The 16074-nt window shown below is 41.4% G+C and overlaps 1 protein-coding gene across 2 annotated transcripts in view; it reads left to right on the top strand.

Annotated features, from left to right (window-relative positions):
- Alg5 (ALG5 dolichyl-phosphate beta-glucosyltransferase) overlaps positions 1-16074 on the top strand; it is a 71410-nt gene that overhangs the window by 3137 nt on the left and 52199 nt on the right. Inside the window, exons 2-5 of one of the 2 annotated variants that reach the window (XM_008847124.2) lie at positions 954-1125; positions 1452-1498; positions 2628-2696; positions 11307-11399. In XM_008847124.2, the coding sequence (XP_008845346.1) occupies positions 954-1125; positions 1452-1498; positions 2628-2696; positions 11307-11399 (381 nt within the window). The remainder of the gene's footprint in view (positions 1-953; positions 1126-1451; positions 1499-2627; positions 2697-11306; positions 11400-16074) is intronic. The other variant, XM_029570424.1, reaches the window with a different exon arrangement.

Raw genomic sequence — 16074 nt, 5'->3', positions numbered from 1 at the left:
ATTTCATGTGTGTACTGTCTGCATGTAGGTAAGTGCACATGTGTGTGCAGTGCCCGCAGAGGCATTGAATTCAAAAGCCACAGTCTGGACAATAGGGTGCAGCAGGACTCTTCACTGCTAATGTGGCTACTCTCCCTGTGCTCACACTAGTCAGAAGCACATCCAGTGTACACCCAGTAGGCAGGACACTACATTCATGAAAGCACAAATGAGTACAGTTCCAAAAATATGTAGGTCCTTTTAACAAAAAGTTTACCAGTATAAGCAGTGGTACAAATAATGGTGAATTTCTAAAGCTAGCTCCCAAGTACATGTGGAAGGAAGTCTATGGGGTTTGTTTTGCTTTTTAGCTTTTTTTTATGTGTATGAGTATTTTGTCTACATGTACGTAAGAGCATCATGAGTGCAAAGCCTGCAGAGGTCAGAGTTTGTATATTATTCCAGGAGACGTTCTGCTCTGAATTCAAATTAAGTGTCAAAATACATTCTTGAGCATTATGGCCCCTGTGGGGCTCAAAGGAATCCCCCCTTCATGTACTGAGTTGGTCTGGTCATAAACAGAAGCCTGCCTTCACCCTCTGCATTTCAGCCACCTTTTCCTCTGTCCCCTAAGGCTCCAGGTAGGAAATGGGACCTCACTGTGCACCCTAAAAGTTGGCAGCACTTCCTTCAGTGGCTGTTTCCTATTGGATCACCAATGGAAGAGGCCTGGGAAATGACAATGTTTGGACAAAGGCCTCCTGAAGTATAATGGGAAAAAGGAGTTGTCAGTTCATAAGAAAGAGGCTGATTGAGGACTGTCTGCCCTCTAACTACAGAATTACCTCCAGACCACTGTTAATGGGTCAAAAACTGGGAATCAATATTCACTAAGAAAAAAGTTGTGGAAATGATACATTTTAAAACATAGCAAATACAAAAATAAATAACATGTTTTACATGTCTGCTTTTAGATTTCTATTGTTGCATTTATAACTGCTACAAAAATGCCACCACATCACCAAAATGAAGAAGAGAAGTTCTTCTTAAATGCCAAAGGCCAGAAGGAAATTTTACCCAGCATCTGGGACTCGCCTACCAAACAGCTTTCTGTTGTTGTGCCTTCATACAATGAGGAAAAACGGTGTAAGTTCTTTATGGCCTTTTTTAATAATGGATAATTTGGGAAGAAAAGGAAATGTACAATGTTGGAGTTCACTGAAGATGCTGAGATGGTTGGTGACTTGAGAATGGGGAAAGTGAGTGCTGTAAGGAGTAGGAGCAGCATCTTGAGGGATGCAGTGTTCTAGAGAAGTAGTAACATGAACAAAAGACATCCAGTGAGGATGGCCTGGGGGACATCCCAGAGGGGCTTGGTAAGTGAAGGGGACATTTTCACTATGTAAATGGAGTGTGCTGGGGCTAGGTAACTCATTTTCAAAAGTAGTCTTTAAAATATTTTTTTCTTTAAGTGCCTATGATGATGGACGAAGCCCTGAACTACCTGGAAAAGAGACAGGTATCATACTTCTCTTTCCATGTCATATCTCCAGTTAAAATTAAACCAGGTCACAAGTGGTGGAGCCCCAAGCTAGGTGCACCCTGGGAGGCAATGCTGATCCCTAGGCCACACGGGGCCAACGCACAGCTCACTACCTCTAGCATCAGCAAGCAGGCCCAGTGCACAACACACTACCTCCAGAGACAAACCAGAAAGCCAGCCTTTCTCTTTCTGGGCCCTCCTACTCTCTTAATCCCCTCTTGCCTGATAATATACTATGGATTGAGTGCCAATGCATGTCTGCAGACTTTTACTTCTGTGGCTTCTTTGGGAAAAGGTATATCTATATATTTTTTTGCAGTTTCTGCTATTGGAGTCTTTTAAGCATACTCAACAAAATATTTTTTATTTCTCAAACATTATATACTAAATTCACATGATTTATATAAAATTATAATCTCAAAAATACAGCCAGGTGTGGTGGTGCATGCCTTTAATCCCAACACTCAAGAGGCAGAGGCAGGCAGATCTCTGTGAGGTAGAAGCCAACCTGGTCTACATAGTGAGTTCTAGGCCAGCTGTGGCTACAGGGAGACCATGTTTTAAAAAGACCAAAAATAATTTTTTGAAGTTGTAAATTGTACAAAATTAAAATACTTGAGAGCAAACTAAAGCTACCCAGCACAAGGTCAGGTAAGGGAACCAAGGGGAGGCACACAGATTTAAGACGGTGTGTTCCCACTGATTCTGCCCAGTGTCTGTCTTTCTGTTCTTAGCCTTTTTATTGATTTGTGCACTAATGTTTGTATTTGTCCACAGCAAAATAATTGTTGCTTAAATTAGAACTTTCTTAAGGCAAGCCCCCCCCTCCAATAATTTTTTTTTTTAATTTTAATTACAACTTTATGGGCTGGCAAGATGCTGCCAAATGTGGCAGTCTAGGTTTGATCCCTGGGACCAACATGGTAGGAGAGAATAGACCCCTGTAAGTTGTCCTCAGACCACCACATGTATACCCTGGTTCCTGTACATGTGCATGTGAATACACATGCAAATAGATAAATTAAAAATTAATAACAAATTACACCTTTATTGGTCTTGCTGATAATTTTACCAAATTATGACCTGTTATTTTTGCTTCTTGCAGAAACATGATCCTGCATTCACTTATGAGGTCATAGTAGTCGATGATGGCAGTGTAGACCAGACTTCAAAGGTAAATACATGTGGTTTTAGAATGACCACTTGATAGAAAACATGGAATAATTTAGCACATGTGGCATCTCATTTCTGTTGCTGATAAAATAGCCTGATCAAAAGCAGCTTTGGTTTGACTCACGTTAAGTTAAATTTACTGCTGGGAGGTGTGCACGAAGCTTCTAGGCTCCTGACACCCTCCTCCCACCATCCTTACAACAAACCGATAAACCGAGACAGTATTCCTCCAGACTACAGTTTAGGGAACAAATGGATTTATTGGGCTTGCTAACAGAGCATAGGGTGGTGGTGAGAGGGTACTTACAAAGCTGTGGGCCTCCTTGGGCTTTTTTCCCTATGTCCCAGCAGCAGCTTTCTGACCTGCTGTCCGCATTCCAAGATGGCGAATACCACCCCCTCACTGTGGCTTCCTTGTCCCTACCCTTAGTCCCTCCACTTCATATAGCCAAGGCTAACTGATTGGGTGAGAGGAGTGACTGCCCCTCCCTTCCTATGGAGGGTCTATAGTCAAATTAGTTTGAGGTAATTGAAGCAACTGGGTGAGAAGCTAGAGAAAAACACATCTTCCCATTGTTTGCTTGCCAGTCTGGCCTGACACTCGGAGGGCAAGTTCATCTAACGTTCTACCACTTCCTCAGTCTCTTAACACTCTATCCACCAGCCTCTTCCACAAGAGTCCCTAAGCCTTCGGGGGAGTGACAGATGCAGGATGATCTTTTCTTCTGTTGTGGCAAGATATTAAACTTTTGGGCCTTCTTATCAATTGTTTCCAAGACATGGCTGTTGATCCATCTCAGTGGTATTTCTCCTATTATAAAGGCAAATGAAAAGTAACAGGAACATCTAAATGAACATTAACTGTTGTAATAATCTAACCTATGGGTATAAACACAAATGCTTGGAAGATACCTTGACAGGTGCATTGCATTCATTTTACAAAATACTTGCAGTAGCTTCTCCACTGAGGCCTATAAAACACACACACACACACACACACACACACACACACACACAAATACACACTGCACACCCGCAACGGTGGGTTGGCCTGGTCGACAGCACCAGATGTGTGTTCCACCCCTAGGAGCAGACCATATATCCAATCAGAAATTTGTCCGTTGTAAATATAATAGTTGAGCCACTATTGTACCAGCAGGCACATCTTGCTTGGCATAGTCAGCCTATCTAGAGTCTCTACCTATAAGAAGATGAGGTCTTCCTCACCCAGCAATAATCAGCTGTCAATAATTCAACTAAGATTGGGGCCTGCTGTTCATTTCCTCAATTCTGTGCTGGGTTTTTGTCTGCTTAAGTTTGCATAGGTCTTGTGCATGCTGACACCATTGCTGTAGGTTCATATGAGAAGAGTCCCAGGTGCCTGTAGGACTGTTTCTGTATGGTCATACACCTCCTCTCTGACTCTTACAATCTTTCTGCCCCTCTTCCGCAATTGTCCCTGAGCCCTGGGTGGGTGGATTTTAATATAGGAGTCCTGTCCAAGGACCCACACTCTGCAAGCTCTTATTCTCTGTGCTTTGGTCATCTGTGACCTTTTGTGTTCCTGGTCCTCTGTTGCATGAGGGAGCTTCATTGATGAGAGCTGAAAGATACATTAGTATTCTTTTCATCCCTTGTTCTATGTTCCTTGAGCCTTAGGTGTAGAGGTTGCATTCTAGATGTGCACTTAGGCTTGGGAAATTCACAGTCTCTGTGTGTGACCAGTTGTGGAACTCTGTAGTTATCTCTGTCTCTTGAAGAAGAAGCTTCTTTGATGGGTGGTGACTGGGATACTTGTCTGTAAATTTTAAGGATCCATATTTTGCACATAGTAAGAAATTACATTTGTCTAGGGACATGACAGCCTTGAAGTTTTCTCTGAGATCTGTGACCTCTCCAGCTATGTTTATTGGCTAGGTTTACAGTACCACACATGAGTTTCTTCCTATTGAGTGGGCTTTAAGTCCAATTAATTAGGTAGCTGTTGATTACCCCCAGGATACAAGTGCTACTGTACCAATGTCATTTGCTGTGCTGGTCATTAATGTGGTTATTAGGCCTTGAAGCTGGGGTTGGACCATCAACTGACGTTCTCCCTTAGCAGCTTGCATAGTGCTCTCCAAAGCTATGAGAGCTAGCCTTCAGGGGAGGTGGCTTGCAGGTCAGTTCCAGCTCTGTTGCTCCAAATCCTGTGTCCAAAGTATGTCCTGTCTTCAGCATTAGGGTCTTACTATCAAGTTCTGGGTGGTAATCAAGGACTGTGGTAATAGCCTGTGTGATTTGGGGAGTCTCTTGAACTACCCTGGCCAACAACTCAAAGGGAGGTTTCCCCTTTCTGGCACGTTTTCTTGTTATGTAGTCTTCAGCTATACACATGGACTCACATAGAGATATTCTATGTGTAATTTTTCAGTAGTTTTTTTTGGGTGGGACTAATATAATTCCCTCTGGGTTTTTTTTTTTTTTATATATATATACTAGCAAGGCACTACTTATCAACAGATTTTTTTAAAGTTATTATTAATGTATGAGTGTTTTGCCTGCATGTATGTAAATGCGCCCGTGTTGTGCAGTGCTTGCAAGGACAGAAGAGGGTGTTAAATTCCTTAGAACTGGAGTTATGGATGGTTGTTAACTTCCATGTGGATGCTGGGAACCAAACCCGGTCATCTGCAAGAGCAACCAGTGCTCTTAACCACTGAGCCATCCCTCCAGCCCTGAAAACACAGATTTTGTTTGTGGAAAGGTAGAAAATAGGTTCGCTGTGTCACTGCTCCCTGTGAACAGGGAGGCTTTGAAGACCACCAGAGAGGTCTGAAAACCTTCTTTTCCTACCCATTTGTTTGTCCTTTTTTTTCCTAAAGAGATTTCCTATCTTTCTGACCCATCTTCAAGTTTCTAAATTAGTCATATATGTGGGAACTGTCCCCACTTATCTGTGACTGAGTACCAGATGTGCCCTTTGCCATGCCAGGCCCCATCTCGAATTGCCCAGGGAGGTCTAGAACCCCATGTCATGCCCACTTTCCTAGACCTTTAACTGGCCTGCTCAACTGTGATGACTTTGTGACAGTACTTTATCAGGTCTCACCAATGTCTCTGATAAATATTTTCTAAACTCTAAACTTCTTTATTAGTAAGAATGCTTCACAGGTGTGGTTGTGCATGCCCATAATCCTAAGCACTTGAGGCTGAGGCAGGTGAATAGAGTTTAAAGCCAGCCTGGGCTTCATAACAAGACCTTATCTAAAAAAACTGGGCAAGGTGGTACACATCTATAATCCCAGCACTTAGGAAGTGAAGACAGGAGACTCAGGAGTTCTCAAGGCCAGCCTGGGCTACAGTGAGACCCTTTCTCAAAACACAAAGCTTCATGTTTTCTTCTTTGATATTCATGTTCTTATAATAAAAGATTCATTTATGATGCTCTTGTTAAATAGCAACATAATAGACCTTAAAGACAATGTACCAGAAACTGGGCATGGTGGCACATGCCTTTAGTCCCAGCACTTGGGAGGCAGGGGCACACAGATCTCTGTGAGTTCAAGGACAGCCTGGACTATAGTGAGTTCAAGGCCAGCCTGGTCTATATAGTGAGTTCCAGGCCAGCTGGGGCTATAGGGAGACCTGTCTCAAAAACACCAAAAAAAAAAAAAAATGTACAAGGAAATACTCATTCACTGGACTATTCATCAGCTAATGCTTGTTGTTAAATATCAACTACAAGGACTGGAGAAATGGCTTAGTAGTTAAGAGCACTGACTGTTTTTGCAGAGGACCCAGGTTCAGTTCCCAGCACCCACATGGCAGTTAAAAACTATCTCTAACTCCAGTTCTAGGGGTTCTATGCCCTCTTCTGATCTCTGTGAGCATTGCATGACACAAGTACACTTACATAAAGGCAGGCAATACACTACAAATATTTAAAGATCAACTATATATAAAACACAAGAGCTTATGCCTTTTTATAATGAGCCTCAGAACAATTGAGAGATAAGCCTGAAAATTCCATGACATAGTTAAGTGGGACCAAAGATCATGGTGAAAAGAATTTAAGGAAGGAGGTGACTTTGGAACTAAATCTGTAAAGTTAGTTGTAACTAAAAGTATGGAAGTAATCCATCCAGACTGAGCATAGATGCCAGAGAGATTGGCAGGATCTATCCTAGGAAGAAATGATGTGCTCTATCAAATGGGACATTGCAGTTACAAACAGGCTGCCTCTGAGTTTGTTGAGACACAAAGGGAATGGCCTGGAAAACATGTTGCTCTTATGGTTGAGTGTGGAAGTGGTCTCAGCTCCACTGAGAAGCAGCTTCTGATGACTACTTTTCATAGCAGCCCTGAGCATTTGAGTGGCCATCTAGTCTCCTGGAAGGGTTAGGATGTGTGAAGGAGTACTTAGCAGTTGTCCCTATGGCCTCCCAGGTTGGAAGAAGCTGAAAACTTGAAACATATTTACTAGAAAGTGTTTGTTTCTAGGGATTAAACCTAGAGCTTTGATTATATTAGGCAAGTGCTCTACATCCCCAGTCCTTTTTTGTTTATTTTGAGACATAGCCTCACTTAGGTACCCAGGCTAGCCTTGAATTCACTCAGTAGCTCAGGGAGGCCTCAAACTTGTAATTTTGCCTTAGCCTCCTGAACAGCAGAGATTATAATTTTCTTATTTTACAATTATATTGTATACCATCACACTGAACACAAGTTGTTGTTTTTTTTTTTTTCAGAGGAGCTAGCGTTCCGTAAGTTAGGTATTTGATTGACTTGCCTGTTAGTGTCTTGTAGTCCTTGGAATGTGAGGAAAATTGGAGTTATACCTCCTGTTGAGGAGTTTCAGGCTCAGGAGGCCTGAAATGTATAGTGCAAGAGAATACTGCAGTGCTAGAGAAGCATTTATTAGATCCTTGAATCTCGAGATGAGCAAGCACTCCATGTGAACTAAGTTCACACAGGCAGGCCTGCTGCTACAGTCTTCTGCAGAGCACATTCTCACGCATCAGTGTGTGTTCCAGTGTGGCTTCAGCAAAATTTGCTTCCTTGAAAGCTAGCATCGTGTCCTGTAGAGGCTGCCTTCCATCCTGGCTTAGGAAAGAGATGCTGAGTTCACTTAGCTGTGTACACTATGACTTCGTTTTCCTGCTCTTGTTGTATTAGTGATTAATACCTACAACTTAGATGAAATGTTTTTTGAATAAGCGCTTCTTGAGATGGGATGAGCCGTGGACCCTTACTGGAATACAGAGATATGAAAGCACTCTCTGCAGTGAAGGAGTTTACACCTCAGTACTTACACCAAATAATTGCGAGCACAGTGCATTAAATATTTTCACTAGTTCAGAACTTTTTCATGGAGTATATTTAGGTAATAAAGGCATTTAATTACCTCATGCCAGGAATTGTGAGCATAGTTAATTCTGGAGTCAACCCACCATTGAAATTGTCAGGTTGCTGTCGTGTGTGTGTGTGTGTGTGTGTGTGAGAGAGAGAGAGAGAGAGAGAGAGAGAGAGTTATATAAGATCTCGTTATGTATGTAGCTGAACAGTGGTCACGTGTCCTGAAGCCACAAGAGGCAACTCGGACGTTAAGAATGCTTGTGTGCCTTTCCTTTTACCTAGGAGTAAAAGTCTGTCAGAAGCCCTGTCTTCCAACAGACTTAACCTGGGTTCATGAGTTAAAACTTGGAGACATGGCTAATCACCAAAGGTCGCTGGGAAAGCACTTGGCAGAGAGGATTTAGAGCAATCATAATTCATCTCTCAGGGCTTCAAATATTGTCATTCAGCAAGCCTGGGACCATAATTGCAAGGGAAAGTAGCAGCCAAGGGCCCTCCACAGTGCTATTGTACAAGCCCATAGCTGAATTTGCTCAATAAAGCTCATCAGTTCCAGACTGTCACGCCCTGCCCATGCAGTCACAGTCAGCCCTTAACACATTCAACCAAATACTCTCCAATAATTGCTATGTTTTAAAATTCATTTTATTATTTATGTATATATGTGTGTATATGTACATGTGTATGGGTACCCACAGAGGCCAAGAGAGAGCACCAATCCCCTGGAACTGAATTACAAATAGTTGTGAGCTGTCTACCCCCGCCCACAACCCCCCATGTGGATGCTGGGAACTAAACTTTGGTCCTCTGAAAGAGCAGAATGTGCTCTTAACTGCTGAGCTATCTCTCCAGCCCCTAAGTTTTTGGGAGTTTTTTTTGTTTTTGTTTTTTTTAATTTGTGTCTGAGGCTGGGGATGTGGCTCAGTAAAAAGCCCTTGTATAGCATGCCTGAGGCCCTAGGTTCAACCACACTAAATAAGAAAAAAAAGGAAGTCCAATTAGTACTGGACACATAGACTTGGGGGTTTTCCCTTGTGAGTATTCCCTGAACAATACAGTGTAATAGCGACTTATATTAGGAACTGTAATAGTCCAGGGCTGGAGAGATAACTCAGTTGGGAAAATCCTTACCTTGCAAGCCTTACTACCCAAGTTTAATATTCAGAACCCACATTTTTTTTTAAAAAGGCAAACATGGTGTGAACACACTTGCAAAGCCAGCTCTAGGTATCAGATCCCTGGACCTAGCCTACTTGGTAAGTTCTAGGCCATTGAGAATATTTGTCTCAAAAAACAAGATGCATAGCCTGGCATGGTGGTGTGCTTCTTTAATCTCAGTACTCCCAGCACTCAGGAGACAGAGATAGGCACATCTTTGTGAGATCAAGGCCAGCCTGGTCTACATAGTGAGTTCTAGGCCAGCTGGGGTTACAGGGAGACCCTGCCTGAAAAACAATCAATCAGAATAATCAAGATGGATGGCACCTGAGGAGTGATACCCAAGGTTGTCATCTAGCCTTCACACACCCAAACATGCTGCACACACATGAACATGGACACATGCGTGCACACACAAAATAATCTAGAGGTGATTTATAGTACACAGACAGGCACAGAATTTTCAAGTGCTGAAAGAAGAGGAAAATACGGGTAATGAGATTGCTCAGTCCATAAAGTACTCCCCATGCAAGCATGAGGACTTGAGTTCAAGACCTAGAACCCATGCAAAAAAGTTGGGTAAGCGCCAAGCCAATAAGATACCTGTCTCAAGAACAGAGTGGATGCTTTGTGAAAAATGCACCCAAGGTCAGCTTCTGGCCGACATGCATGTACACATACAGTTTTGTTTTGTTTTGATTTAAAGAGAGTAAGACTGGAGAGATGGTTCTGTGGTTAAGAGCACTGGCTGCTCTTGCAGAGGACCCAGCTTCAGTTCATACACAAATTATTATTATTTTTTTTTTTTTTGGTCTTTTTGAAACAGGGTCTCCCTGTAGCCCCAGCTGTCCTGGAACTCACTATGTAGACCAGGCTGGCCTTGAACTCACAAAGATCTGCCTGCTTCTGCCTCCTGAGTGCTGGGATTAAAGGCATGCGCCACCATGCCCAGCCATACACAAAATTTTTTAAAAATCAAAAAATGTAAAAGGACCAGGATGAGCTGGGCATAGTGGTACACACCTGTATCTGCAGACTATGATGTAACGATATTATATTACGGAAGAACAGAGGGTCTGAGCCATGCTATAGTCGATCGAGGAACAAAGTGGTGATGAAGATACACAGGCAGCAAATGGAGATCAGTTTTCCGACTAATTTTGGAATTTTTTTTCAAGGTGCTGGGGATTAAACCCAGGACTTTGGGCATCACAGGCAAGCACTCTGCCACTGAACTACATTCTTAGCCCATGACTAATTATAAATCCAAGTACTGGTAGTTGCTTGGGATAATAGTGAAGTGAAAGGAAGTAGCTGTAGTTGTTGTTGTTGAGACAGGGTCTCCCTGTAGCCCCACCTGGCGGGCCTTGAACTCACCTCTGCCTCCCAAATGCTGGGATTAATGGTGTACACTACCACACCCAGTTAGTAAAAGGAAGGTTTTTTTAGGATGCTGGAGGCTTGAGTGAGTTTGAATCCAAGGAGTTGGTGGGGAGAAAAATTTTTAAAAACTGAAAGATTTCAGAGAGGAAAACTTAATGGTATGAACATCTGCTAAAAGAGAAATTTGAATGAAAAGATTTGAGGTCCTGGATATAGACAGGCTATCTGGGAGCAAAATCAGCTGATGACCTAAATAACTAGACTTTTAGCACCCTGACCAGACGTTCGTACATGTCGTGCATGTAGCTTTTTGCTATAGCAACTCAGTCAAAGGAGGAACTGATGGTTTCTGTTCTTGGGGTTCTTTTGCAGGAACTTAATTTGTCATTTCAGTAACTGATAGATTAGTGTTGTCCGTGGGTACTAGAAGTTCTACAACTCCTCTGGGCCACGAGTATAATCCAGACACAAGAAAAATAAGCTGCAATAGCAGCGTTTGCACCTCAGTGAAAAACCCGGTCTGCAAAATTTGCATGGACTCTTACGTTGTTTTTCAGGTTTCTCTTCTTATTAATTATGTGCATTTTAGTTGACACATAGTAATTGCTCATGTTTATGGGGTACAATGTGGTGTTTCAATACACAGATGTACTATGTTTTCACATCAGGATAACTCATATCTGTGAACTCAGTTTTCCAAGTTAACTTTATTCTGATTTACATACTTTGGCAGGTGGCTCTGGAATATTGCCAGAAATACGGAAGTGACAAAGTACGAGTGATTACCCTGGTGAAGAACCGTGGGAAAGGTGGCGCTGTCAGGATGGTAATGTTTGCTTTCACGGTCTGTCTAAAATATAAAGGCATTTTAATAACCTTTTGCAGTTTTTAGAGCCACGTGTATCTTACAGCTAGCTAGTCAAGTATCAGCATTTCAGGTCAGCAACATTTTTTTTGTTTTTTTGCTTTTAATATTTTATTATTTTTATTTTATGTGTATGAAGTGTATTGCCTGCATCTATGTGCATATACCTGTGTCGTGCAATGCCGCAGAGGTCAGAAGAGGGTTTCAGATTTCCCTGGAACTGAAGTTAAGGACGGTTCATAGCTGCCATGTGGGTGCTGGGAATCAAACCTGGGTCCTCTGCAAGAGCAGTCAGTGCTCTTAACCGCTGAGCCATATCTCCAGCCCCTCTAGACATCGTAGTGTACCTGTAATATACTGGATGGTTCAGAAAAGCATATTACATTTGTGTTAAGTTTTATGTTGTCTTTGGTAGAGTTGTGGAATGACTTCTTAACAGCAGTACAGTGGGCTCCTGCGTACTGAACTTTACCTTTATGCAGGCACTGCTGAGCCTGGTACCATGAACTCAGGTGACCCCTGCATGGGCCTGCTGATGGGCTGTACAGTCTAACAGGAATGATAAGCAGAAGCAAAGGAAGATGCTGTACTGAGGGAGGGCACAGGAGTGCTGAGCAGGCCCAAGCCAAAGGTGCTGTCAGCTGAGGCATGTCAGGTAGTTACCAAATTATGCTGAAAAAGGGGTCTCACAAAACAATATGTGTGAAAGAAATCCAAGTGATAGTGCTTTAAATGACTTAGAGGTTTACTTTTCCCTATACAAGGAAGCGTAGGGGTAGGCAGTGTAGATACTTGTTCATCACAGTGTCATCAGAAGCCTCTCTTTTCCTCATGAACACAAAGTGACTCCTGGAGAATTAGCCATTACCTCCACATTCCAAACAGAAAGGGAAAGATGCTTCTCAGCTAATTTGCTCCCTTATAAGGTACTGTCCCCCCAAAAATACCACCCTTTAATTTTTACTTACATCTCATGGGCCAGAAAAAATGTCACAAAGCCATCCCAATTTTTTTTTCTTTTTCTTTTTTTTTTAATTTAATAACCACATGATTAGAAAAAGCATTTCATTACAGCTTTAACATATTCAATAACAATTTCCAGAGCAAAGATACATCTCTTTCAAAAGTGGAGGCAAATTTTTAGGTTCACAGTAGAATTAATACAGTTATACAATATTGAACTCAATATAAACCCTATAACACATAAAGTTGAATGAGTTTTTAACTTTTAAAAAAGATCTTCATTTCATTTTAAAATACACTGTTTCCTACAGAAAGACTCATTGTTAATGCTACTAACACTTAGATGTTTGCACATGCGACCCTAATCTTTATGTATCAGATTATTACTAGTCACAGTCGATTACACTTGGATCCTTGGCACCTGAGTATGGATATAAAGTCATCAGGTAGATTTCAATGATAATATTTATCACCTCTACTAATTAACATGAAGTAAATTTTTATGCTTCCTCCTCAAATATAACTCATTTTTTTATTTATTGAAATCTTTTTGTGTGTGTATATCATACAGAACATCCCTAACAATCTTATTCATCTATATACCCACTTCCCAAATGGTACCCTCCCATAGCCTCCACTCCCCCCAGTCATCCCTGTTACTGTCCACTGTGTTGTTGGTGCCCCCAGCCATTCCCCAGTGCTTGTCCATCTGCTGAATCTAGTCAGCCTATCTAGAGATCCTTGTTTTAGGAATATCAGCTGTTCCTCATCTAGCAGCAATCAGTTGTCAATACTCCTTTAGATAAGATTGGGGTCTGCTGTTCATTTTCCCAGTTCTATGCTGGGTTACTGTCTGGGAGTCTTTTGGGCCACCCTGGCCAATAACTCAAAGGAAGGTATTTCCTATCTACTATTGTTTGTTGTTATGTAGCCTTTAGCTATACATATGGACTCTAAAAAAATTATATTGACCCTTTTAATCTTTGGTTATACTTTTCTTTTGGGTGTTTAAGGCCATACAGTTGGCCCAGATGAGCCAAATTTATTTTTATTCTTAAGGCCATTTGAGGATCTGTCCCTCAGGGGTCACATGGGCTTGGGAGGAGCCCCTGGCTTCTTTCTTTCACCAGTTCCATCTACGTGAAGATAAGTGAAAGGTCCTGCTTGACCATGGCTGGCTTCACTTGGAAGTATGGAGGAAATGATTCCTCTGTGTTGACCCTCCTCTTTGTAGACTGGACACTGGTTCAAGTCCATCTGGTGGGGTCTCCATGGCCTCCTTGATCAAGAGGACAGGTGATTCACCACAGTTACAGGACATTTTGAGAAATGCTCCATTGTCCCCTGGAACTTAGTCAACCTTGGTGGGCAAGGAGCAAAAACTATCCTTTAAGTCCCTCTGACCAAATTAGTAGAGGCCTCAAAGTACGGCTGTTAAAACATCCAAGAAGGTTAGTTCCACCAGTCTGGTACTTTTAATTACCATGTGCTATGTAGATAAAGCTTGGGCAAAAACCAAAGGTTTTCAGATAAACCTTGACTAGACATATATTACATTCCTTGAGCTGTCAGTAAGTTGTTGGACTAATATGGTTCCCTCTGGTTTTTTTTAAAACTAGTCATTATTTATCTCTCACATTGTCTAACCCTTCCACCATGGTTTCCCCATTTAAAGTGCCCCCATTTTTCCCATGTCTCCCTTAATAATACCCTTCTCCTGTGGTCCCAGTTCTCTTGAGCTCCTTCTTTCCCTTTATCCCCAAGGTTCTTTGTATAACCCTCCCTCCTACCTCCCCTTAAAATAATCCCATTTTTATCAATATCTCCCTCATTAATACCTTTTTCCTACTGTTCTACTCTTTCAGGTTCCTTCTTTTCCTTTACCTCCCCAGTTCTTTTTCATTATCCTGGTTCCTGTAGTTATGTCTGGATACACACTCATTTATAAGGATTTGGTTCTAGGTCCACATATGAGGGCGAACACAGCATCGTTTGTTTGTCTGAGTCTATGTTACTTCACTTAATACAACAATTTCTAGTTCTATCTATTTACCTGCAAATTTCATGATTTCAGCTTTCTTTACTGCTGAATAGAACTACATTGTATAAATGAACCACATTATCATTATCTCCTCGTCAGTTGACGGACACTTAGGTTGCTTCCATCTCTTAGCTATTGTGAAAAGAGCAGCAACAAACATTGATGTACATGTCTCTGCAATAGGATGAGTTCTTTGGGTATATGGGCAAGGAGTGATATAACTGGGTCAAATGGTAGGTTCATTTTTAGTATTTTATGAGTTCTCCACACTGCTTTCCATAGGGGTTGAACAAGCTTGCAGTCCCACCAGCAGTGGATGAGCGTTCCCCTTTCCCCACATTCCTCTCCAACATTTAGTATCATTTGTTCTCTTGATCTTAGCCAGTCTGACTGGGGTAAGATGAAATCTTAAAGTGGTTTTAATTTGCATTTCCCTAATTACTAGTGATGTTGAGCACATTTTAAGGTGCTTAGCCATCTTTATTTCTTCTTTTGAGAACTCTCTGTTCAGCTCTTTAGCTCATCTTTTCATTGGGTTATTTCCTTTCTTGATTCTTTGTTTTTTGAGTTCGTTATATATTCTGGATGTTAAATCTCTGTCAGATGTGTTGCTCATGAAGATTTTCTCCCATTCTGTGGGTTTTCTCTTCACTTCCTTGGTTGCTTCTTTTGATGTAAGAAGCTTTTGAGTTTAATGAGATTCCATTTGTTGATTCTTGACCTTGATTGCTGAGCAATTGATGTGCAGTTTAGAAAATCCTTTCCTACACCTGTGCTTTGTAGTTTATTACTAATGTTTTCTTCTCACAATTTCAGAGTTTCAGGCTTCACATTAAGGTTTTTGATCCATTGGGAGTTGACTTTTGTGCAAGGTGAAAGAGGGGTTTAGTTTCATTCTTCTACAGGTGGAGATCCAGCTTTGCTAGCACCGTTTGATGAACATGCTGTCTTTCCTCCAGTGAATGTTCTTGGCCCCTTTGTCAAATGTCAGGTGGCTGCAATTGCACATTTGTACTCATATTTGGGTCTTCAATTTTGTTGCATTGATCTATGGGTCTATTTTTGTGCCAGTACCATGTTGTTTTATGACTATAACTCTGTAATACAGTTTAAAATCTGGTATAGTAATCCCCCCACATTGCTCTTAGTGCTCAGGGTTGCTTTCGCTATCCGAGGTCTTTTGTGCTTCCATATGAATCTTAGGATTTTTCTTCCAATTCTGTGAAAAATTTCATGGGGATTATGATTGGCATTGCATTGAATCTATAAATGGCTTTTGGTAGGATGGTCATTTTTACAATACTAATTCTTCCAATCCATGAGTATGGGAGATCCTTCCATCTTCTGATGTCTTCCTCAATCTCTTAAGATTTAAAATTTTCATTGTAGCAGTCTTTAATGTCTTTGGTGAGGTTTATTCTGAGATATTTTATTTTATTTGCAGCTACTGCTATGTACTCTTTCTCTAATTGCTTGTTATTGGTATATAGAAAGGCTGCAGACTTTGTAGATTAATTTTATAACCTGCCACTTTACTGAACGTGTTAATGATTTCTAGGAGTTTTCTGATGGAATTTTTGGCTTCTCTTATGTATAATATCATCTGCAAAAAGGGATAATTTGATCTCTTCC

The sequence above is a fragment of the Nannospalax galili genome, unplaced genomic scaffold, assembly GCF_000622305.1.
Source record: "Nannospalax galili isolate Female #2095 unplaced genomic scaffold, S.galili_v1.0 scaffold1283, whole genome shotgun sequence".
In the NCBI taxonomy this organism is placed as follows: Eukaryota; Metazoa; Chordata; class Mammalia; order Rodentia; family Spalacidae; genus Nannospalax; species Nannospalax galili.
This window is presented reverse-complemented; position numbering and strand designations above follow the sequence as displayed.